The sequence below is a fragment of the Pagrus pagrus genome, assembly GCF_965226575.1.
Source record: "Pagrus pagrus genome assembly, chromosome: 8".
NCBI classification, from domain to species: domain Eukaryota; kingdom Metazoa; phylum Chordata; class Actinopteri; order Spariformes; family Sparidae; genus Pagrus; species Pagrus pagrus.
The window spans coordinates 30,036,039-30,062,620 of NC_140192.1; the positions used below are offsets into that span (position 1 = coordinate 30,036,039).

Sequence of the window (26,582 nt, forward strand, 5' to 3'; positions counted from 1 at the left end):
TCCAATATCAAACTCCAAAGCCCTGTATAATTCAATATTTTAAACCACCCGTAACTGCTTAACCATGATTCAAGAAGATCTCATTTGGTATAAAATTTAAGACTTTTGCTAAACATGCAGTTGCTGAGCGTAGTCTAGTTTACTCTCCCCAGAGATCTGGATATGAACAATACATCTTCTGAAAGTATGAAAGATATGTTAAAATCATTGTTGTGTCTCTAAATCCGCATTATTATATTGCAGGTTTCTAACCCTAGTTGTTACCATATTGCGGCTGAAAAAGTACTACCCTCAATGAAAACATATATAAATCCGCTAGATCCAGATTTTTGGATCTGCATCATATTGTACTCACTAATACACACCAGCAACCTAAGTACGGCTGGTTTTCATCAAGATCCATACTTTATTCCCTGAGAAATTAACAAAATGTTGAAAAAATGATGTACCTCACAATTTTAAAGAAAATGAGAACAAATTCCTGGATCCGTCCCTTTATCCAGATCCACACCAAAAGTTATTCTATTCTGTCTATTTTGGGCAGAGACCCATCCTCTGTCCAGGAAATCTGTTCTGTAGTTCTTGTGTAATCCTGCTGACAAACCAACCAACAACAGAAAAAGATGAAAACAAGGTAAAGGTGATTAACTTTATTTGTGTATCACCCTTTATACCAGACCCGCAGCTCAAAGTGTTTACAACAAATTACTGGCACCGAATGCTTCACATAAAAAATGACAAAGAAGGATCAAGAAAACAGGTAAAGATAAAGTGGTGCAACTGTGACAAAAAATAAATAAATAAAGACGAGTCAAATTTGTAGTTAAAAGGCTGAAACATGTGAAAGCACTGGTATGTTCCTTTCACTAATAATAAAAGACTGACACAAAAAATGATATTATTTTCTGAATAGGCCCTCAGTCACCCACTAGTACTCATATGACCGCATACCAGTTGTCAGTCAGCGCAGTTGTGAAACACTGTGCATAAAGGCAGGCACAATCGCAATGATACTTTAATTCAAGAGATCCAATGTTTGGAAATAATGCAGCTTATTAGCATTATTTGTAGGTTCACAGTGATATGGAATGACATACTGAAGAATAGGGAGCTCTAACGTGTGACTTTTTGATTCTCCATGCTACAGTTGATCACACTGGTGAGTATTCTGCCTGTCTGTTTTAGTGCCCTGCTGTGGAAAAGTTTCATGCCTTTCAATTATCAGTACAGAGAAGTAGTTGTAGTAGTTAGAAGATTAACAGGACCAAATCAGCACATGACTCTTCGGTATTGAGATCAAGTTGGCTACTGTGTGTGTGTGTGTGTGTGTGTGTGTGTGTGTGTGTGTGTGTGTGTGTGTGTGTGTGTGTGTGTGTGTGTGTGTGTGTGTGTGTGTGTGTGTGTGTGTGTGTGCGCGCGCGCGCACACGTACGTGCTTGTGTGTGTAACAACGATCAATGGAAACCAAAGTCATCAACCCACTGAGGGCTGGATTCAAATCACACTGAAAATCAAAGTAAAAAAATAAAATCACAGGCTGATCCAACTTGTGTGAATTTATCAGGGCAACTCATAATGTGACTCAGTAGTGTGTATGGCCCCCGCAGGCCTGTGCCTGTGCCAACATCTGGGCATGCTCCTTAGAAGTCAGTGGATGGTGTCCTGGGGGATCTCCTCACAGACCTGGATCAGAGTATCAGTGAGCTCCTGGACAGTCTGTGGCTGTACTTGGCAGCATCGGATGCACCGATACATAACGCCCCATACATGTTCAATTGGATTTAGGTCAGGAGAACGAGAGGGCCATTCAATAGCATCAATGCCTCCGTCATCCAGGAACTGCCTCCACACTGAGACTGTGACATCTATGTACATGCGACATCTATTGCACGTCTGTCCGTCCTGGGAGAGGGATCCCTCCTCTGTGGTTCTTCCTGAGGTTTCTTCCGCATTTTTTTTTCCCTGTTAAAAGGGCTTTTTTTTGGGGCAAGTTTTTCCTCACTCGAATCGAGGGTCGAAGGACAGAGGGTGTCGTCTCTGTACAGATTGTAAAGCCCTCTGAGGCAAACTGTGATTTGTGAATCTGGGCTATACAAATAAAATTTGATTTGATTTGATTTGAGGCCGGTCACTATCCTGCACCAGGATGAACCCAGGGCCCACTGCACCAGTGTAAGGTCTGACAGTCACGCTGAGGATTTCATCCCAGTACCTAACAGCAGTCAGGGTACCGTTGGCTTTGACATGGAGGTCTGTGCGACCCTTCAAGGACATGCCTCCCCAAACCATCACTGACCCACTGCCAAACCAGTCATGCTGGATGATGTTACAGGCAGCATAACATTCACCACAGCATCTCCAGACACTTTCACACCTGTCACATGTGCTCAGTGTGAACCTGCTCTCATCTGTGAAGAGAACGGAGTGCCAATGGCGAGCTTCACGGTGCTGGGCTATGAGCACAGGTCCCACTAGAGGACGCCGGGCCCTCATGCCACCCTCATGGAGTCTGTTTCTGACTTTGAATCCAGCCCTCAATGGGTTGATTTTGGTTTCCATTAACCGTTACGTCATTTTGTTCTCAACAAATTATACAATAATTACTCTCTCTCTCTCTCTCTCTCTCTATACATATATATATATATATATATATATATATATATATATATATAGTAATTATTGTATATACTGTATATATATATATAGTAATTATTGTGTGTATGTGTGTAAATGGTAGAAATGTGGGTTATATATACATGTATATACATGTATATACATATATACACACATATATGCATATACGAACAGACACACATATATGAACATATACAGTATATGCATGTGTGTGTGTGTGTGTATGTATATGTTTATTATCATTATTATTATTATTATTTGACAGGATTGTACAGGTTCTCCACCTGTACCATTTACACGGTTCCCCTTCTTATTTTCCTCCATCATCTCTGACAAGTTAAATTGTTATCGTCATTACTCCTGCTACATGTGGCCATCTGTGATAGTGTGTAGTGGTGTCTGTGTTTGTGGACTGTGTAGATTAAACTTAACTTTTGTGGGCAGGCTGTAGATTTCTGTCTTGATGTGTGAATTTTTCCACATGTACAATGTGACTTGACAGCCAGCTACACTGAATAATTTATTTGCCATCATGGTAATTCTCAGTAAACTCCTGTATCAGTTTGGCCAAAGCATGTCTTGACCCTTGTATCAGTATGTAACTATAGAGTTAAGACTTGAAAAGTGCAAGAAAACTGTAATCCATAACAAATATGTATGAGCAATAAAAAATGATGAACACAAATTCATAGTGTAGAGTATCACAGAAGCGATGCCAAGAATCACGAAGGTGAAATGAAATAGAAAGAAATATTATTTTGTGCAATATGAAGGAGACCTCTGGAGCATGACCCCTAAACCTCCTGGCTTCTAGTCATATGCTGCATAATGTACTTGTGGAAAAAATGTATCTTTGTGAGCCTGTAGAGTCTTTAAACTCAAATCTTCCATGGTATTCATTTATACTACATAACGGACATAATTTGGTAACAAGGCATAAACTGGTCTTTAAATCCTGACACCACAGTAATGCCATGGTTTAAAATGTGTTTAGAAACTAGCTGAGACCTTTGACCTGCTAATAGGTAGGACTAGTCCATTCAGTTTTCCGTTGGACTCAGGCTGCTGTTTATACACGTAGCGTTGAACATGATGTGTGCACCCACAAACACTTTGTATTTTGTATTAAACCTGTTAAGGAATGAGTCAATGGGTCATACTAGAATTTAACTATAATTATATTATCTACAATATAAATAAGGTAATAATACAAACTCAGAAATACACTACTGATTAAAAGTCTGGGGTCCCCCCAAAAATTGATGTTGTCCATGAAAACTTAATTCATCGAACGAGTTGCCAAATTAAAAGAAAGTCAGTACATTGACAATGTTAGAAATAATGATTGGAAATAATGATTTACAAAAAAAAAGAAGAATACTTTTGTCCTTCAAACTTGTGTGTGTAACTGGAGGATTGGACATCAAACTGTACGCTCTTAAAGCAGTGTGTCTTTGTATCAGAGGTTTTGATTCCTCTATTATTGCACATTATTGAGCTAATAGGGTATGCTGTTTATTGTTTAATGTAGGGATGCACAATATATATTGGCCTGATAATTTGTCAGCCCCATTTTGTGAAATGTATATTATCAGATATATCTGTATCAGTCAACATATAGCTGATAAGTGGAGCTGATAATATGAAGCTAAATTGCCTTTATTGACTTACGCTCGGTCCACATTGTCCACTTGAGCTCCACATGTTCATTTTCATTGTGAAGCAATCCATTATGATTATTTATATTGTTAGTGAGAGGCTCCGTGTGACCACTTTGACAAGCAGCAGTTAGTCACACTGTATGTACCGGAAGGTTTTCATGTTGTTTTGTCCCCCATTTTGTTTGTCGACATCAGTTACTATTAACGTACAAATTCTGCTGTCTGATTAAGAATCATCCCGTATTCTTACCAAATAAGCACCAAAAATGATGTCCATTCTCTTGTCACACTGTGTAAGATGGCACTACCTCATGGCAAAGGTTTTCCCTGGTAGACAATGCTTAGGCCATTTATGCCAAACTAGATTTAAGCAAAAGAAAAACATTTCAGGAGTATAAAAAGAATACCGCGGATTGTGTTTGGTTATTGTGTAGTGTGAGAATTTTCTACGGTCATTTTTTTGGCATTTTTCTGCTGCTCAGAAGAATCTGATCATATTCATCGGGTAACTGCCTTTGAACTGCTAAAAAATCTATTAAACTTTTTTTCCTCCGCTTTGCTAACAGCTGTAGTAGCAAGTTTCTTGACATCTCACCTGCATAAACCACTCGTGTAAAGGTGTATTTTTACATTGCTGTATAAGTTCTTCTACTGCATTCACTGGTGTTTGGGCACAGGGACGCTGAAACACAACAAAATAATCAATCAAAAACACATGCACCTGGACCACAAATCACCAGTTTATAAAGTAGCTTTGGCTTTGGCATGTTCGCAAACACTTACAATGACTCCAGAGTCTTTGGGTGTTTAACTGAGTGCATTTTATGAGCGGCTCTAGTATATTATGTTCAACCTGTAATTCTGTCTGTCTGCTGTATAGAGCAGGTAGTTCTCAGCATGTTTATCAGAGCCTCTGTTCTGTGCAGGGGCTCATTAGAGTTGCTCAGACTCAGACAAAGTTTCATTGAGCAGAGTTGGGTTCTAATAAGCCAGTACACCACTGATGGGTTGGTTATAGCAAGGTGAAGCAATTACATATTTTTGCAGGCTTAGCCAGAAGTTAGCATCGCCCTGGTTCCCTCAACAAAAGCCTGTGGGATTCATTCATTCATTTAATCAGCACTTGGAACTAAAAGTTCCAAGCTTCGTTGTTTCCCAGCTGTGCCATAAAGTAAACTCTTCTGGACTTTCTCTGCAGGTGCCAGAATTGAGGAGTTTCTCTATGAAAAGTTGGACAGGAAGGCACCATCCAGAATCACCAATGGAGAGCTGCTGGGTCAATATATGCAGGACGCAGCAAAAGAGTTCGGTCCAGGAACTCCATATGGTTAGTATGCTACCACTTATAAATAAGCTTCAAGGGGTAGCCAAAACTTCTCAATGCTAATTTGTTTGATGATGTATCCAGAAACTGATGATAACCATGCTGTTTCCTTTGGAATTTCATTTTAGGGCATTTAGTAGACGCTTTTGTCCAAAGCGACTTACAGTAATTAGCGTTGGCTACCATGCAAGGTGCCGACCAGCACATCAGGAGCAATTTGGGGGTTAGTATCTTGCTCAGGGACACTTTGACATGCAGACCAGCGGAATCGAACCAGCGACCTTTCGATACAAGACGCTGGCTCTACCCCTGAGCCGCAGCCACCCGATTTCCCAGCTAAATCGTTTATTTGGTCAGAGGAAGGCTAACTCCTCAGATATGACCTTTTGTCTCTGGAAGTCCATTTTATTACCCAATTGTTCTCTGTTCTTTATAAACCTTTGATTTTCCTCTTAGCATTTCTTTCTTGTTTTTCTAATATTTGTCCAACCCATTCTTATCAATGATGGAAAACTGAATATAAATATAATCATTTTTAAATATAACACTTATCAGACTCCAGCTTCCAAAATGACCTTCAAGGTTTATATTCAAGTATCGCTAGCATGAACTATACCAGCATCCCAAACCACTTTTTTAACACTGGGAGAAGGTGCATTTGTCCTCGGCAGTATAAATACCATACATCTAAAAATCCAGTAGATGGTAGTAAAGTTCAACAGTGACAAACTATAGCCAGTGGTAGAACTTTACGTCACTGTCCATGGTCACAGGTACCAGTAATCCTCTGTGGTAGCCAACACATGCAATTGTTCGAACGTCATACAGAAAGCAGTCATTATGGAGAACTTGGGGACCGCGGTTTCATAGGTGATCATGAAACCACTGTTACAATGTAATATTTTCAAGTAGCTTGTTTGACCAACCAACAGTGAAAACACAAATCACATAATCAGGTCTACTATGACATAAGTCAAAGATCCTCTAAATGAAGAAGCTAGAACAAGGGAATAATTAATCACCTAATCTTTGCTGTTTGTTGTTGGATGTATGATCTTACACAGGTTTCACCAGAACACTGACAGTCTGCAAGCAATTCCATCTTTGTGGAATTAACAAAAAAATGTTGTTGATGAACTGAATTTTCTGGATTGTTTTCTGGATTATAATTCAGATACATTTTAATAAATATTGTACTTGTCTAGAACTATGAGATCTATGGGAAGCCCTGGGTACATACTGCAACAATTTCTCAGTAACGAAAAAACCCCCCCAAAAAACCAATTGCTTCAAACAGTAGCATCCTAACTTTAGAATCTGATTAACTAAAAAAAACAAAACATTGATCTGTTCGATATGTAATAGGTTGAGTCTTTGTTTCCTCAACTTTAGGAACAATCTCTTTGAATTCTATTAGACTCTATTAGCTCCTTAACTTAATAAGTGACCTTGTAATGTGAATAACAGTTAAAGAATGCTGGCAAGGAGACTTCCTGTGCTCTCTGTGTTGTCGGTTTGCCCCAGTAACTTGGCTGCAGGCTTTCTATTAGAGACAGGAAATGTGTCATGAGTTTCAAAGTTCATGAGTGCCAAATAACTGACACCATCTTGACCTTATCAGAAAATCTGCAATTCTGCAAATTAAGATAATCACCTGCCCTTGTGAGCAGTTTCATGTAGTAACTATTTTTATTTACCTATCAAGAGCATGAGCCTCTCCTCCATGAGTAGCTGCACACTTACTCCTGCACGGTTATACGGTTGACTGGTGGGTGTAGTTTGGTAGAAAGAAAATAGGTCCTACATGAAACTACTCAAAACAAGATCTGTGGATTATCTTTAGTGTCATTATGAGTTTTTCAAATGCCTTGAGCACCCCAAACAGGGGGCCATCTAGTTCTGTTATGTTCAAGAGAGGGCAGACATTGCTATGTAATTTTGGGAAATAATGTGGGATTTGATATGAAAACTTAGTGGTGAACAGATCTAATATGTTTCTTACAGGGAGTACTTTGATAGAGGTGGGGGAATGTGAGAGGAGATTAGGAGCTGCAGAGAGGGAGTTCCTCCAGACGTCAGCTATCAGCTTTCTTACCCCACTCAGGAATTTTCTGGAAGGAGACTGGAGGACCATTTCAGTGAGTTTAAAACACCAATCTGAGATTCAAGATTCAATTTGACTATTATAATACAACCAGAATTGTACAATAAAATGGCAGTTGTTGTCCCTTTATGCTACTTACAAAAATACAAAATTATATAAATGGATAAATAAATAATAAAACTGAGGAAGAAACTGCTCTGTAGTCTGGTGGTACGGTAGTTGCAGTGGTTAAAATCGCTCAGAACATCACTGGTACTCATCTACCGAGCAACAGTGATATGGGTGATTTGATGTGTCTGCACAGAGCCGAAGGATACTAAAACACAACAACCACTCCAGCCACCGTCTGTTCATCCCGCTGCCGTCTGGCAAGCGATACAGGAGTATGTGCTGTCATACCACCAGACTACAGAGCAGCTTCATTCCTCAGGCTTTGAGACTCCTCAACTCGTCGTCAGCACTCCACCATAAAATCAATTCTATCTTGTGCAGCATAAAGGGATTACAATTTGCATTTCGTTTAGTTTCAAAGATGTGGTCACAATACATAACCTGAAATATGTGTAATTACTAAATTTGATATTTTACAGCCCACAAGTAAACATCTGAATAATGAGAAGTAAGAGTAAAAGTACAATGTGAAGTTAACCACCAGCGTGAATTGAATGGTTGCAGTTGCTCACAGCTAAGCTGCTCCCTCATTTTTTTATTGTGTGTGTTTAGAAAGAACGGCGTCTCTTGGAAAATCTTCGTCTGGACCTGGATGCCTGTAAAGCACGTCTGAAGAAGGCTAAAGTGGCTGAGGCTAAGGCTGCGGTGAGTCTTTTTGTGCCTCCCAAACTGCAGCCCCATCCCTACATTCATTCCAATAACCAGTCTAATGTGATAAAGCTTGTGGTGGTGCTGGGATTACTGTTATCTTGACTAACTGTGCTCATATTTATAATTTTTGCAGTGCGAGGGTGAAGTGAGTATTACTGTAAAGACGTTTTTAAAAACTTTCGATATGATGCACTTGGTTGTTTTTCTCGTCTCTTGCTTTGAATTACTTTCAGTTTTTGGTGGCAAGAAACAGTTGGTTTGAGTTAACAAAAGCAAAGCAATTGACTGAAAAAAATAACTTTGAACTGAACTTGACTCTTTGCAAAGAAAGCTTGAACCCACAGTATGATGGGAAATTGACATTTGACCATTTTCAGACTTTCGGTATGATGCACTCGGTTTTTTTTCCTGTCTTTGGCTTTGAATTACTTTCAGTTTTTGGTGGCAAGAAACAGTTGGTTTCAGTTAACAAAAAGCAAAGCATTTGACTGAAAAACTGAACTGAAGTTGACTCTTTGCAAAGAAAGCTTGAACCCACAGTATGATGGGAAATTGACATTTGACCATATTCAGCAAAATATTTGGCTGACTGATTTTTTATTCTAGATATTGCACATCTGCAGACATTTCTGCAAGTAGCCAGTGTGTCTTTTTTTACTGTAGATTGTTCATTTACCTCTTGCATCACAATTTTGTTAATGCCTCGGCAAAAAACTAAGAAATTAGTAAAAGTATTATAAATTCTGTATGAATTAATTCTAAAGAGATCTGTGCAGTGTTATTTGCTCAGATCTGTTTGTTCAAGTCAACTTTTATTTGGTTGTGATCATTAATTTAAGCATGAATGCCTTTATTTGAAAAATGCACATGTATATTGAACATTGACTTCATGCAGAGATTAAAGTACAGCAACACTGTTTTGATTTGGATTATGAATTATCAATATTTCACAAACAGTCTCGAAGACTGTGCTCCATCACCCAGCCTGGCATGCATGGTTTACCTGAATATTGATGTGTAATAGAAATGTGTTTTTTGGAACTTTCTAAACTTCTAGATATCTGCTGTGAATAGTGTTATCTTACAAGCGGTAATGTGAAAAAAAATTAAAGAAAAAAACTAAAAAAAACACACACACACAAACTCATTCTCAAAACCTTCTGAATGATCCTCCTGCAAACAATACGCCCACACGAAACCAGCACAGAGCAAAATGTTGATACGATATACTCCTAGTCTCGTTAAACATATTTCATTAAAGTTTTATTTCGTTGTTAACTGACCGAGCAGCAGTTTCACTCATTCTGGGACCTTACAAGTCTTCAGACTGACAACATGATACTGTTGTGCTAGCAGATGGGTTTGACAGTCATAGTCCTGACTTTCTTTCCACATTGTTATAAATTCTGCACTAAAATCTGTTTGCAAACTTGTTCGTACCACGCAAGTTCAAACAAAGTCATAGGCCTGAACACAGAAGGTCCTGAGGAATAATGTTCCTTCCTCAACTCATTATGATCTGGTAATACTCGCACCTTTAAAACTTTTTCTGCCTTTCTTGAAGCTTGTTTTTATTGCACTGTTGAGCAGAATAAAAAAAGTCTGACTTTTATCAGAACTTTCGTTTTCAGTACGAAGGTGACAAAATCAGACATTATGCCGACTGACAAAGTCAGACTTTTGCAATCTGATTGCATGTTAGCATGGGCATGATAAGCTACAGCTGCCTGACAATAAAACTCAAGATTAGTCATTAGTTTCACTGGTGCTTGAGGGGATGTTTACATATCATTGTGTTACATCACCTCTCTACAGCTTTCCTTTATGAGTTCAGACACACCTAATGTAAAAGTGTGCTGGCAGGTATTTATTGTTAACCACCTTACACATTTTACAATTGGCAGAGGCACATGAACACCCTTTTAAATTAAGAATGACATGTATTTAACTATTTTAAATTAAAGAGGTTAAAAAATTCAGCTTATGTTTTCAATCAGGTATTTCTCTGTATGAATCTGGATATTGTGGTTAGACATGATTGACGTAAGTTTGATTTTGATGTCAAGTCAGTTTTATTAATGTATCTCCAATTCACAGCAAAAGTTATCTCATGACACTTTTCATTTGGAGCAGGTTCAGAACATACTCTTTAATTATTTATTTACAGAGACCCAACATTTCCCCCCATGAGCAAGCACTTGGCGACAGGCCATACATTAATATCGTATTTATGTCCAGAATAACCAATTTATTAATAGAAAAGGACAAAACTGAATTATCACTGATTCTAATGCACAGATTGCCAATTTCACAGTAATCTGTACTGTCTTCTTCATTTTCATTCTCTTGTGGTGCTTTCTGATTGATTTGTCTGCATTCTTGATGCATAATGTTTGCTGAAGTATGGTTGCCATGTAAACATTGCGTACACAATAGTATGAATGTGAAATAACCTCATTGTTTCTGTAGATGGCTCCAGATTTTCAGGAGACCAGACCACGCAACTATGTGCTTTCTGCCAGTGCCTCTGCGGTAAGGAGACAGTTCTGCTTTACTTCACACAGCTTGACATGTACAATCACCGCTTCAGAATAACCATGTCACAATTTAACCATAACCATGTCATATTCGATGTACATATTGGTCAACCAGAAACAGACTGCTTTTAAAAAACCTTGAGTCTCTACAGTGTGGCTCTGACAAGTCACTAGAGTGGGTGGGAAAATCACGTAACTTTATTAATGGTACTTCAAAGGGCCTTAAGACAATTCCAGGTACATGTATTGCATCATACTGTACCAGTCACATATTGTGGGTTGCTATGAACCTGTACTTCATCAGTGTTTTATATTGAGGTTTCTTCACCTGCTAAGAATGTTGATGATGAACTCAAGGTAACATACCAGACCTCTGTGTCATGTCTGCTTTTAGATAGTCATGATAAATGTCGGCCTACATTGATAACAAGTCCACAAAGCAATTGCTCACTGACTCGTCTGTTTCAGCATTGACATCTACTGGGTGTGGTCAGAAGTGTGCTTTGTTCCACCTGCATCCACACCCAATAGCGTTGTCACAAGGTCCTGGAGTAGAAACAGGGCTGGGCCATATAGCCTTAAAATACAATTGCAATATTTCTAGGCTATATGATAATACACAATATAAATCTTGATATTCTGAAATCTCCTCAAAAGCACATGGACCGCAACATCAAATATCACAACATTTATGTCTAAATACGTAGATATCAATATTGTGACAATATTGTGTATATTGTATATGTGGATTGTGGATTTAATGACTAAGTGGGTAAAGGCAAGTATTAGAACAAGTGGAACAGTCTGGTTGCTTCAGAAAATGACATGACTTTACTGTAATGCAGCCTTGTAAACCAGCCAGACCAAATAAACATACAAATAAACAAACAAAAATGAGATCCAAAATCTAAAATGATGTATTGTCTCACATCACGTTAAAGATACTTATCAAATACATTTGTGAGCCCGAAGTACACATGCATCATTGCAGCATGGAGAGAAGCTAGTTAAACCCCCAGAGGTCAGCAAAAACAGGATTTTCAGGGAATGTCAGGTAACTCTTAAAAAGGTGCTAAAACAGACAAAAACCATAAATAACATTCACATACAGTGTGAACTGTTGACATACACAGGGTATCTACTGATCTTGAAAATGTCTTTAAAGGCCTGGAGGGGCGCTGACGTCGGGGAGTGCTGTTGCAAGGGGGATGTTTATGTGGTCTACATCAGTGTTTGGATGGGTGGTGCGTGTCAAGTGGCATTCACATGAATGCCAGGACCCAAGGTTTCCCAACAGAACATTGCACTGTAACAAGATGATCAATATTAAAGGGGCACCATGTAGTTTTGGAGATAAGATTCAAACTGAGAATTTTAATATTTACAACATTAATGAGGTAATAATACAAGCTCAAAATATTTATTTTATTTCCGTAAGTGAGTAAACAAGCTGTTCTCAGAGGAAAATTAGGTCCCAGAACACTGTTTGAAGCTAGAAAGGTGGCAGGGTCCGCCACATATAAACAAAGTAAAACAGTATAAATTGTGTTGTACTTTTAGGTCAGTTTGATTATTGAGTTTATTCAGTCATGAAAACAAAGAGAGTTTGTTTCTTTAGTTTGTTTAGGCAGAAAAAAACAAGTCAGTCAATGAGGATCTTTCTCTTCTGATTAAAATGTCTTCCCCCAAACTGCATAGTGCTCCTTTAACCACTTCACCTGTCAGTGCTTTTAATGTTTTGGCTGATGGGTGTATAGAGAGCTGAAGTCACGCTCCTTCTGGTTTGCCCCATGGGACCTTATTTCAGAAAAAGTTTGTATGCTAGTGATGAAGAGACACATCATTTTTTGATCCTGTTTGAATTGTGTCATGAATTACACATGATGTTTGTCATTTGAAAAAATTATTTTCCAAAGTCTCAGTTTATCATAAAACTGATTAAATATAAGACTGTGAAAATAAGTAATTACAAAGACTACACAGCCAACAGTCATGTTAGTGATGTTGTCTCACTGAACACCAGTAACCTGTAACTTAAACATTGTAGAGCTGCTTCTGTATATTAGCAGCTCACAGAGCTGACCAACTCTCCTTTCACATAACTGCAGATGTCAATATGAGCAGACTTATTGTGATTTCCATCTTTTTTACTACCTTTTCTGAGCCCAGTTGGCTCCATGTTGGTGTTGATGACGTGTGTTGAGAGAGACGATGTAGCTCACTGAGCAGTTTAACACAAAAGTAGATGGTATGTTACTTAATGTACGACAAACTGAGGCTTTCTTGACTTGAAATATTAACCTTTGAAATTGACAAACATCATATGTGTAGTTCATGGCTCAGTTCAAGCGGGATCAAAAAATTATGTGTCTCTCTTCATTCACTACAATACAAAGCTTTTCCAAAATAAGGTCCCATGGAGTCCATTGGAAGGGCCGTGACTTCGGCTCTCTACATGCCCAGTCAGACTTCTCAGCTTCTAAGGGAACCTCAAAATTAGTTTTTGCATTTCTGTACTGAAAACATTGCTTTAATTGTCAGACATACACAGATATATTGATGTAGCTCCAATCCAAAGCTGTCTATGTTCTAACTATGTTATATTTTTTAAGCTCTGTCCATAGACTCTTATGAAGGAAGTGGATGTAACCTCAGAGACAAAAACGTGAAGCAAATGCAGAAGTGTCTTAAATCTACATTCTTTTGCGTTGGTTTCTGTATGATTGGATGTAAGATATTGAGAAAAGATCCCTACTTGTCACCTGACTTGGCTTCAAAACAGAAGCCCGCAAACCAGTGAGTGACGTCATGGTGGCTACGTCTACTTCTCTTACATAACCTGTGGCTCAGCCCTCCTAGCCTCAAGTTCCCTTTATCATTTTCTCCTGTTGTTCATACTCCTTCAGTTCATCTTTCTTGATGCTCATGTTCTTTGTCTGGTTTCTTCAACTCTTGAGGAACGTCCAGTCCAGGCTAATGCTCCATGTTGCCAAACCCTGTCAGCTGCTGACTTCAATTAAGAGCGCACACCACTCCCTTTGAACCCATCCCAAGAAAATAATCCTTTTCACACAAAACATTCTTATATAAACAAAATCAACTGACAAAGCCAACACAAGCTAGCACAAATTCTTTCTCAACCTGAAAATAGATGTGAACAACAAACAAAGTGACTGCATCAGTGATAGGTTAGAGCAAAAAAAAATCAATGGGAAAATAAAGAGGGTTATGTCAGGATGTCGTCACAAAATGGCATTACAGTGTCAATACCAGGCAACAAGGTACACAGCCTTGATGCAAAACCTGCCTGTATTTACCCCACCTGACAAGTTTTTACATCTACCACTACTGAGAGGATGTGTTCCTCCATTGATTAAACAATATTTTCGTACCATAATTAAGTAACCAGGTGACGTATCACATCAGTCACGGTCCTCTGGGGTAATCATGTCATAACTTGTATTTCTCTCTTCCTCTTCTTCTTTTTTCTGGTTGTTTTGGCCTCTCAGCTTTGGAGTGAGGAAGTGGAAAAAGTAAGTACAGCAATGTTGTGGTTGTAAACATTGTCCTACTGTTTAGTCTCCAAGATCATTGCATTGTGTGCTCATACCAACTTGTCAATATCTGTTGCATTTGGCCACGCTTGAAGAAAATTCCTGAAGCAATGAGTTGTAGTTGTAACAACACATACTTAGATCGTTGCTAAGACAGTTTCAGAATGAAAAGACGTTGTGACGAGCACTGTTTGAAGTGCACTGACGTCTTGGTTCCCTGTGTTCTATAAATAGCACAGTATAGTGTGCAAACAATTCAGTAATACGAAACAGCCAATGATGGAATGTAACTAAGTGCATTTATTCAAGTACTGTCCTTGAGTACAATTTTGACACATTGGTACAATACTAGAGTATTTCCATTTTCTGTGAATGTATACTTCTACTCCACTATATTTTGGATTTTTAATTATTTTTTAGGGCAGTCATTAAAAAAAAAAACAAACAAGAAAATTTGACTTTCATAAAAATGTTGAATATTGGATGCAGTCATTTGCCAGGCTGATAATGGGTCGACCCACAGTATATAGTATATTGAGTACATACATGTAAATATAAGTATATATAGTTTACTTTACTTGTACTTTTGATACTGAATTACATTTATTGCCAGAAAATTACTTTTGATATTTAAGTGCTTTGAGTATACTATACAACACCTAAAATCCTCCCAAAGCATGCTCCTTGGTATAAATTACATCAGATTCTGAGGGTTATGGAGGGTTTCATATTTATGACCAGTACTTATCTTTAAGCATGTCTCCAGGTTTGAATATAGACTTCAGACTTGACAGTACCAGTACTAGGAAGTAAACATTTTTGATATCAATATATCTGCCGATACAAACACATTTTTTGAAGTTTTCCCTCAAATGTGATTATCAAGCACTTGTGGCAAAGATATGTAATGGATACAGGATGTTTTAGAGTTCAACAATTCATTTTATTGTATGATTTACCTCAAGCATCCTTTCTGGATTATAATCTCTAAAAAATAAGTGTTTTTCTATATCAGCGCATATCAGGCTATATATATATATATATATATATATATATATATATACACACACACACACACAAATACCTGTACAGTATCCTGAGGTATATGTAGGAAAAATGTCACTTATATTTCTCCTGTTGTTTCAGGCTGAACATGAGCTCCGAGTGGCCCAGACAGAGTTTGATCGGCAAGCAGAGGTTACACGGCTGCTTTTGGAAGGCATCAGTAGTACACATGTACGTCAGCCATACCCCATCCACCACTTCTGTCACACATACACACACACACACACACACACACACACACACACACACACACACACACACACACACACACACACACTGTTCCAGGTTGCATTTGTGGTGGCTGTACTTATTCCCTTAATTAATAATTTTTAAGTAGTGGGTCAAAAAACATTCACCGCCCTGAAGTCATACTCAAACGTGTTTTCACTATTTCACTGGTTTATGTTGCATTAGCTTTAATTTTAAACTGTAAGATTGTTTGTACATTCTTTGTATTCAGTGGTATTTAGTTGAGGCAGCATTAATAAGTAATGCAGATTGAATAATTTAATTCAATGAACGTGCAAGATTGATACATTATATAATATATTTTGTAAATTATTTTCAGTGTCATTTTTTTAATTTGAATCTGAGAATTTATCAGTATCTATTTTAATTAAAAAAGGAGAAAAAGCTCAGTGAAATGCTCTGTAGACCTATTTTGCTGTGTAATGCAGGGCACACTGCAACTTTAAGATGTACACAAGAGTTCATATGGGCTGGAAGGAAGCCACGCCTCAAAATAGCTACACTATGTCTCATGCTCGAAGGGAGGTCCTGACCTCCCCGACATTCGAAAATACCCACTTAGTGCCCACTTGCGTATTATATCTGACTGGGTGCCTAATCCTGCATCTCTTTGGTTTGATATAGAAAGCTCAATGTCCAAATTCCCCTGAAAAAACATACTATTTATGAAGAACCTTAGATCTTTGAAACTGGCCTGTAACAACCCGATTAGTCTCCACTGTTTAAGCAGACTGTTGGACGATTAGAGGGTAGGTCTCATATAACTTCTGTTTTCACTCCCATAATGTGGTAACCCTGATTTCTCACCCGGAATAACTGATAATGGCTTTAGGGTTTGGCCAATTAAAGGGATCTCCAATCTGTATGACTTAATGGAGTGGCCCACTTTGATGTCTTTTTGTTAACTAATCAGAAAATACAATATTCACAAACAGGATTTTTCCCGTTATTTACAGGTGAGAGATTATGTTAACCATCAAAGAATCTCTAGTTCTGAAAGGCAGCTTTTCAAACCACAGTGGTTAACTCTATAAGCAGTTTTTACAGTTTACAGTCTCACCCACTGCCTGTGGTCTTGCAGAAAAGTACAGCAATTCTGGTATGTTATAGGGTGGGAAATTGATTAGATTCTGTCTGTTGCTACAGAGTGTGACCCACTGAGCATGCTACTTAGGATATGGAATGCCTCTATCACCGATAAATATAAAGAGAAACTCTACAAAAATGCATTCTTTTGAACTGGATAACTGACAAAGTTCCATCCAAAACACATTGGCATAGCTTATACTTGAATATATATCATTAGACTATTTGACATGTATAAGACAGGCATTTCATTTCATTTTCATTTAGAAGCTATCCTGTTTGAAATAAGAAAGTGTTGTCACAGTGATATTGGGATCCTAAAATGGTTTACACACTATAGTTAGTGTATATTGTTAAACACACACATTTCAGTGCAGTTTCAAGTGCTTTTCAACACAACCAACACCATCTATTGTTTCTACAGGCAGGCTATGCTATGAGTGTTTTTAAACAAACGTATTTAAAATATGAACTGCTTGAAGACAATATTCTTACAATACTGATATTTTTGTTAAAGATTATAAGGTTTTCGGGACTTGATTATTTACAGAAATTTCTTTGTGAGATCGTGGACTAAACTTCCCAACGATATAGTTAATATTTGCTCCACCAACGACCACTACAATAGTAAAAGGCCACTTCCACATTACTGCATCAATAATAATAATCATTAAATATAATAAAGTATGTATGATACAACATATATTGTGGTATAGCTATGTTTACTTGATGAGCTTACAAATCAGTATTTCTTTAAGAGTGACTGTTGTGTTGTTGCTTCTCTGCAGGTGAACCACTTGCGCTGCCTGCATGAGTTTGTGGAGGCCCAAGCAGCTTACTATAAACGGTGTCATCTCCACATGCAAGAGCTACAGAAAGAGCTGGGAAGGTGAGAGCCCGATGGGAGATAACACGTGGAGATGGTGTGGCTTTACAGGGGCAGCCATCTGTTTTTATACAGCATGCAGTAAAAAAATAAAAAATAAATAGGTTTCTACTATGTGATGGTATCAAACTACTAAATGACAGTGTTATAGTTCTACAAGTAACAGGCGCCGTACTAGCTGTATTCCAACCCTTACCCTTTCAGTTGAGGATGTTAACAATTACCTCAGGACTGATTAATGATGATTAATCATCATCTAAAATGTATTGCTCCAGAACATATTAACCAAAAATGCATTCAGTTGGTGCAATAGAGTGTGTCTTCCTGGGACTTGGTTTCAGCAGCGCACATATTTTAAGCATCAGGATGTCCATATTGGGATAACAGAGTATGATGTACCATGAACAACCCACATCAGAGCCTTAATTCAGGACCAGCTTTAATGTTCTTTGACTGGAATGAAATGTCATGGTCAAAGCTGTTATTTGAGATCACTTGAGAAAAGAAAAAAAGAAGGAAAGAGAGAAGAAAAAATAAAAAAACAAAAAACATACTCTCATTAGACATAACAGTCATAATCTAACATTTTGTTTTAGGTATGACTAACATCCATGGTGTCCAGACATCAACAAAAGCATTCATTTTCAACTGTATTTTAGCTGTAACTTTTTCCATTATAAACACCCCGTTCACCCTTTGTTGCCATTGTATGATATTGGGGGCTTGTGACTGCAACCATAAGGTTGTGATGTTTTTTCTAGCTATCAGGAGAAGGATCCGTAGTAAGTATAATTTGTTTTTCTCAGTTTGGATTCCAACTGGGATGCCTAATACAAATAACTTTGGATCAAGGTTCAATTTCATACCCAGAATGAGTTCTATTTTCTTCTGAACATCCTCCCAGAACCCCTGTATATTTGGACAAGCCCATGGTATGTGCGTAAGGTCACCTTGTTGGCCACAACCCCTCCAACATAACCCTGTCGATTTTCCATATTTGGCCATTATAACCGGAGTTCTAGAATACCTAGTTTTTTACCTTCCAGTCAAACTCCCTCCAATTTGGACTATTTGTTAATTTATGAGCAAACAAGCAAGTTTCACTCCATTCATTTTCAGCAATTACAGTTCCCATCTTTCTTTACTTTTTTTGTTCACAAATTATAAAAAGCTGCTCAATGTGAGAGGGATTCCTTAGAATATATTCCCGATCTTTATTTTTCTAAAGATAATGCCCCTCTTTTAGAAATGTATAGTGATCCTGTATAGATAAATTGAACTCTTTTCTGTGTCCATACTAGATGGGTGGAAATCTGGATTTGTGTCAATTTTAGTAGCTATGGATATTGTATTTTGCATTTTTGATTTGTTCTTAATTTGTTCCATATTGTCCAGGCACTCTGAACCCATTCATTTTTAATTTTAAGTAGGAATGGTAGAGAACCTAGAGAGATTGGGCAGGAGTTCTGTTCCATTCCCACCCACATTGAATCTGTATCTTCTGTAATCCAACCCATAATTGCCTTGAGTTGAGCTGCCCAATAGTAATTTTGCAAATTGGGTAAATTCAAACCTCTGTCCCTTTTGGAACATTGCAGCTTTCTATAATTTATTCTTGCCTTTTTGTTTTGCCAAATAAAGTTTGAATCATTTTATCCAAAGATTTGAAAGTGGTTTTTAAAATAATCAATGGAAGTGACTGAAACATAAAAAGCAGGCGTGGTAAAATATTCATTCGTACAGTTTCTACTCTACCCAGTAATGACAGAGGTAAGATCTCCCACTTTTTCAGATCTTGTCTTATTGGCTGTAAATAATTGGGATGCTAATGGTGTTATTACCACTCCCAAGTAGAGATTCTTATATGCAATGGATTTCTTGTTATAAATACAACATTAAAGGTCCCATGTTGTAGAGAGTGTATCTCACACGGTAGAGTGTGCACCGTGTACTCTTCAGCAGCCTGTGTTCAGTTGTAAACCTGTGTCTTCCCCGCTCTTTCTCTCCCCATTTCCTGTTTCAGTCCCCCTCCTCTTAAAAAAACCATGTAAACATTTTCAAGTACACAAATTTTACTTAGCATTATATGAGACCTATGGGAAACTTGGATTTGTCCTCAGTATCAGATCCTTTTGTTTTTGGTTTTGTGAAATCATGACGCATCATTTTCACACTCCCTGTGCCCTCAGTTTGGATGAGGACGTGTGAGTATGGCTCGCCCTCTTGTGTGCTGATGCTATTTATCTTTCCCTTTGTGTGTATGTTCTGTCCAACAATTTGCTTGCTTGCCAATTGTTTTTAAATACCTATTAAATATAGATCACTGAATTTGACATCGGTGCATCAGGTTATTTTCCTTGTTGGCTTCTCAATCTGAAGGGCCCTATTTTTGTGGAACCAGAACAACCAGCACAAGGAAACCTTGGAAGACCTACTACTTTGCACTTGTTGCACTTCCACAATTGAAATAGGGCCAAAATGTGTTGGACTCCAGTTTACTGACCAGACCTTAAAGGTTACTTTGAATGCATTAGGAACAGGAATAGGTGCTTTTATGTTCCAGTGTAGATGGACTGGAAGTATAACTCTGGATATATTTGGTTTCGCTTTTGCAATTTTTTGTGTCATTTTTATATAATTACTTTTAAAAGTATGTATCACATGTGCCTGCTTTCCCTCAGGCTTCCCAATGCTTTTGCACTGAATTCCACTCACTCTGTGGCTGCTGCTGGCTCTGCATCAGAAGGCATTAGCAGCCCTGTGGAAACAGATACCCTGAAGATTGAGGAAGTTCAGGCACCAGCTACAGGAACCCGGAAGGCCAAAGTCCTTTACGATTACGATGCTGCTGACTCCAGTGAGCTCTCCCTTTTAGCTGATGAGGTGAGGTTTCATTACCTGCAGCTAGCAGGTTGATTAATGACTTTTTCCAACTGGCTAGGTCTCTCTAGGTCTATCTAGTTTCAAACAATAGCCCCACTCATGTGACTTTTCCTGAGTTATGCCTCTGCCCTTTTCCATTTATTATTACAAGTGATAATGTTTTACTCGTGATAGAGGCAGACTCGCCTTTACTTGAGGTAACACAGATTAAACTCTGGGGACACTGATATTAAAATGATTGGATGGATGGGTTCTGAATGAATCTCCTCTATGAAACCTTTTACCTCCACTCTTTCTTTTATTATCAATGAGCAAGGTAATACCTACAGTCATGGTCAAAAGTTTACATCCACTTGTAAAGAACATGTATGTCATGGCAGTCTTCAGTTCCAATGATTTCTACAGCTCTCATGTTTCTGTGATGAACGAGTGGAACACAAACTACTTTGTCACAAAAACATTCATGAAGTTTGGTTCAGTAATGAATTTATTATAGGTCTTCTGAAAATGTGACCAAATCTGCTGGATCAGAAATATACTTACAGTATCTGTAATATTTGGTTAAATGTCCCATGGCCATTTTCACCTCAATTAGGTGCTTTTGATAGCCATCGACAAGCTTCTGGTCATCCTCGATCCTGCGTCTGGATCAAGGGCTTCTTTCTAACACGGCAGCCTCTCAGCTCATGTTGATGTAAAACACACTTGACTGTGGACACTGACACCTGTCTTCCAGCAGCTTCTAATTCATTGCAGACCACTGTTTGTGGTCTAATGGGTGTATCAAACAAGCCCTCTTAAAATGGGCCCAGAAAAGTCACCAGCTGTTATCAGTCAGAATCAGTCAGAAGAAGTTAAGAGGCCATGCTACAAAGAACATTTGTTTGATTCACACAACTTTCTCTAATCACCAAAATTGATCATTCAAGTTACTGCATGTATATTTTTGACCTAGCAGATTTGGTCACATTTTCAGAAGAAACATAATAAATTCAGATTTGAAGCAAACGTCATAAATGTTTTTTTGTGACAAAGTAGTGTGTGTTCGTATGAGAGCTGTAGAAATCATTGGGACTGAAGACTGCCATCATATACATGTTGTATGTAAACTTTTGACCATGACTTCAGGTAACACCTTGTCATTTTAAAGGAACAGTGGTCCAAATTAAGTTTCAGTCCTTATCTACCCACGCCCAGCTGTCTCTGCTGCTAGTTAAAATGACAAACATGAAGTTAGATCAGTTGCAGCTGATAAATGTTTAATTTGGTAACGACGAAAATAAAAAGTGTGTCTGGTTTCTGGTTAATGTGCTCTCTGTTGCTGGTGTCTGTTTCAGCCAAAGATTATTGGTGAGTGTAAAGAAATATCATCTGTAAATACCACTGTATTATAACAGACAGTGGACTGATGTTTTTATAGTTCAGCTGGGACCAACAGTACAGTACAGTACAGCTATATACATTAATTACATTATTACTTTCATTAGACTTTGAATCCAGTGTGGAAATTTGCCATAAACAATTAACACTTATAGATAGCGAGGAAACTACAGAATGTAAGAATACTAAAGGTATTTTGATATCACCGTGTTGGTGTTGTTTCTACAACATTGTAGTTAATGTTGCAACAAAAATTTCATCTGGAGAAAGCCATTCTAGCTCAATAGATTAAGTACAGGTCTCTTTCACCCAAGAGAGCAGGGTTTATAACCCAACAGGAACCATATTGTTTTAGTTTTGTCTTCGTATTTTTACAGTTCACTTATTGATGAGTTCACTGTAATATTCCAATTTTTTTTTTCAGTTTTCTCTTCGTATTTTGGTTAGGTTTAGGCAACAAAAATACTTGGTTAGGTTTAGGCAACAAAAATATTTGGCTAGGTTTAGGAAAACATGGTTTGGCTTAAAATCGACCTTTTCACAATGGTAAACACGTGATTGAAAGTATAACTTCTCTGATTGGTCAGTTACAATGATGGCCAACATTAATTATGATGTTCCAGGAACAATACTAACATGGTGACATCAGATCTTGCAGATATTGAATGGTTTCTGAAAAATGCAGACCATAAATACAATCAAAAGCAAGATTTGATTTAATTTTCAAACTTTAAGGATAATAACTTAAAATAGTCCCATCCATTCAGTCTCGTCACTGCCTGGTCTTTCCACCAGCACACGCATCTGCGCTATGAATTAAGGGGCCATAATCTTGTTTTGTCAAGTTGCTTTCCTTGTTGTTGTTTTATTCCTTGTTGTTGTTTTATGTTTAAATTTGTAAAGTTTATTTTACCCTTGCTAACTTTTGCTTTAACTGTACATTTGGAATATTGGACTTAAAAGTGTGTATGTCGTCTGTGCTACAGCTCATTACAGTTTACACAGTGCCGGGAATGGACTCTGACTGGCTGATTGGAGAGAGAGGAAACCAGAAAGGAAAAGTGCCTGTCACATACCTGGAGCTTCTCAGCTAAAGAACATACACGCATGCATGTGTGTGAGTGGGTACTACTAAAGCCATGAGGATATGTCTTTGACTGAAATTAATTTCACACTCCTACACTAACTTGTAACCTTCAGTGGCACTCCTCCACAGTAAGCATTAGCAAACTCACCTGTGTGCTTCTCAGAACACACTGAAGTATATTCACATGACACTGACAGCAGTGATATGGAGACACTGTTACAATGAGGGGGATGGTCAATGTTCTTTTTAGATTTCTTTAGGTGATTATGTTTTTTTCTATTTATTCTTGTGCATCCCAAAGGTTCCAATGTGTGAAGTTTAGCTACGTTTTCAGAGAGATTTATAACCAAATTATGTTGTTTATTTAATTAAAATAATAAGCGTCTCTATTGTCTCCTAAATCCGCCTTTGTTCATAAATGTTTTGCCGAACTCTGATGACCACAGATTCAAGAGTTGTGTGTGCCTCTAAAATGTGAATTCACCATGATGTCCAGAAATATCTTGTATTATTTCTGTTGAATTGTGTCTCAAGGTTAGGTTACAAGTATATGGTTGCACTGATCTGTCTCTGAGTGAGGAAATGTTTGATGAATTTGTAGTATAGGAAGCAGTATGGATAAAACAAGCATGCAATAACAAGGCCTCTTTCATTCTACTCGTTAAAGTCTTGTCTTTCAGTTAAGTCATTAAGTACAATTCATTTCTGTATCACAGATAACCCACACTGAGGAACAAGTTAAAACAAAAGTTCGCAAAGAGATCACAAATTATTGTGACCACACCATGACAGACAGGTCATTATGTTGTGTTGACATATGACATGACATGAGATGTCCTGTAATTACCAGCCATGGACGAGGAAAGCCATTCATGCCACATTATAGTTTATTTTAGATCCATAAATATAAATGACAGATGTGTTCTGTGTCTTCCAATATGACATGAAGAGAACTGCATTTCATGTATTGTATCTGTGTGTTGTATCCATAGTGAAAGTATTAAATACACTCAAAGAATTTTTTTTTTGCATGTAAATTTTCCATCTGATATGTTGAGTCAATGGCTATAAATTGAATCAATAACTATATTCAGTTATTAAATATAAAGTGAAAGGGAACATACAAACAATTCTCTACTTTAACATGTGTAGTGTAATGTATTATACCTTTATACCTTAACATAATGTAATGCATTTGCAATACACATCTGGTTATTTAATTGTACACACTGGCTCAACATGATAGAAAAACGTTGCATATAATGTGACCTTACAATTGAACTTAGAATTAGATGGAAAATTAGATTAGATGGAAAATTTACTTGTAATTAAAATACTTAAAGCAACATTATGTAGCAATTCGTATTCTGTGCGATTTGGTGCCCCTGTGGTTTGAAGGTTGCAACACAACTGTTGTTAATACAAATCCTAGGTTTCTGCATTTTTGCCATGCGACAGTCAAAGTTTGCACAAGCGCTGCACACAACTCTGAACAGAAACCGCATGTAATGTAATCTGAACAGACAATGACACCTGGCTGTAAAATCTGTTGAAACCTCTGTTGAAATGGGCTGACTTTTTCAAAAACTACCAAGTTAACAATTTTGCAAACAACTAAACATCAAGCGAATGCAACAACACAAGACATGTAACTTAGCGAGCCAGCTTATATTACTTACACTTCAACAGCAACAAGTCCAGTTTACCATCTGTCTGCAGCCTTTTATTTAGAGAAGTTGTCTTCAACAACTAAAAGCCAGTCTGAAACCTTGTCTCAGACCATCTCTTCTTAGATTCCTCCAGTCTCTTGACCTCTGTCACAATGTCCATAGAGGCTACTGAGCTCTATTCCATCACCTGCTCACCCAGCTCCAGTTTTAGTGCCCATTCCAGCACCATATTTGTAAACCTTCTCCTCCTGCCAGTTCAAAGCTGCCATGATAGTGGTGTAAACACATACACTTTCTGGCTGTGCTCTGAAAATCTGAAGAGATTCTGCTGTTCTTATTTGAAAAAGGAGGCTATTCCAAAGTCTTGGTGCTTCTACGGAGAAAGGCCTAGCTGTACTGTATGGGGATAGAAGTTCTGTAATGTAGCTCAGGGCTTGAAATGCAGCAAAGGGCCACAGTCGGACTCAAACCCTGGGTTGCTGCAGCAAGGACAGCCCCTGTACATGATTTTGAAGCTGTTGTTCTAAGAAACAAATAGTTACTTATTGTTGCTTTAAAGTCACTGTTTGAGTCACTGAGTGTATGACAAACAGCTTCCACTGAAGAACAACAACTATCAAACAGCAAATTTTTTTATGGCTCTTCTATCATCCTTACTCCTGGGAAGCAGATTTGCCTTACCTGCTAATCTAAATGAATGTAACTCCTATTATTTTAAGCAACAATAACATTTTATGGACACTTGGAGGGAATATTACTCGCAACAGTTTTGCTTGATAGATGAATTTTTTTGGCCTCCAATGACTTTGAAGATGTCCAGTTGAACATCATGAGCGCCTACACAGCAAATAAACATGAACACTCCCATCCTAACTGCCTTAAGATAACAGGAATGAACTCCTAAGGCCATCTTTTGCAAACCAGAGAATGTGCTCTTCACAACAAAATGTCCAGAGTTTTAATGTACACCACATACGGCATGCAAGACTGTAACTCCTTTTAATCACGTGTGTTTGTGTGACTTTGGTTAACCCTTGAGTGTTTTCATGACATTCCGGTTTGTTGTTGTTATGTCTGTTACTACTTTAAAGTGTCTTCAGTCTTTGTGCTGCATGTGCTACAACTAGTAGCCTGTCCTGCTGGACATGTGTGTATGTATACAAGTATGATGTAGCTAAGTCTGTTTATGTGAGATCTGCTGCACCAAAATGTTTGCACAAGAACTAATGTGCTCTCCTACATCCAGTATGTACATGCATGTAGTCTGTCTGTTTTTGTGAAATGTGCACAAAGTTTGGAAATGCAAAAATCTCCCAGCAGAAGAGAAGTGAATTAACATGAGACTCAAGCAAATTGTTTTATTACTTGCAGTCAGTGCGAGAGGCAGCTGAGAATGAGGTCTGATATTTTTGTTGGCAGATGAATGTAGTCCACATCATGTATGCAGCTCTCTTGTGCTCATGTCACAAATGTTCTGGGATTTCTTTTTCTTTTTTCCAAAAAAACGTTTTTATTACTGCTGTTGTGATTCTGTTGTACCTCATCTTGTATTATTATTTTATCAAAATTAGATTGCCTGTTCCTTAACCAAGCTGAATGAATGAAATGTTTGGATTTAATAAAAAGACAGATTTATTTGA

General features: G+C 37.9%; 1 protein-coding gene across 2 annotated transcripts in view; it reads left to right on the plus strand.

Annotated features, from left to right (window-relative positions):
- Positions 1–26,582, plus strand: part of sh3glb2a (SH3-domain GRB2-like endophilin B2a) — a 28,325-nt gene extending 1,743 nt beyond the window's left edge. The window contains exons 3-12 of one of the 2 annotated variants that reach the window (XM_084360422.1): positions 1,148–1,159; positions 5,494–5,622; positions 7,624–7,757; positions 8,447–8,539; positions 11,015–11,077; positions 14,592–14,615; positions 15,783–15,872; positions 17,825–17,925; positions 20,604–20,805; positions 23,172–26,582. In XM_084360422.1, the coding sequence (XP_084216548.1) occupies positions 1,148–1,159; positions 5,494–5,622; positions 7,624–7,757; positions 8,447–8,539; positions 11,015–11,077; positions 14,592–14,615; positions 15,783–15,872; positions 17,825–17,925; positions 20,604–20,805; positions 23,172–23,279 (956 nt within the window). In that variant the 3' untranslated portion in view covers positions 23,280–26,582. The remainder of the gene's footprint in view (positions 1–1,147; positions 1,160–5,493; positions 5,623–7,623; positions 7,758–8,446; positions 8,540–11,014; positions 11,078–14,591; positions 14,616–15,782; positions 15,873–17,824; positions 17,926–20,603; positions 20,806–23,171) is intronic. The other variant, XM_084360423.1, reaches the window with a different exon arrangement.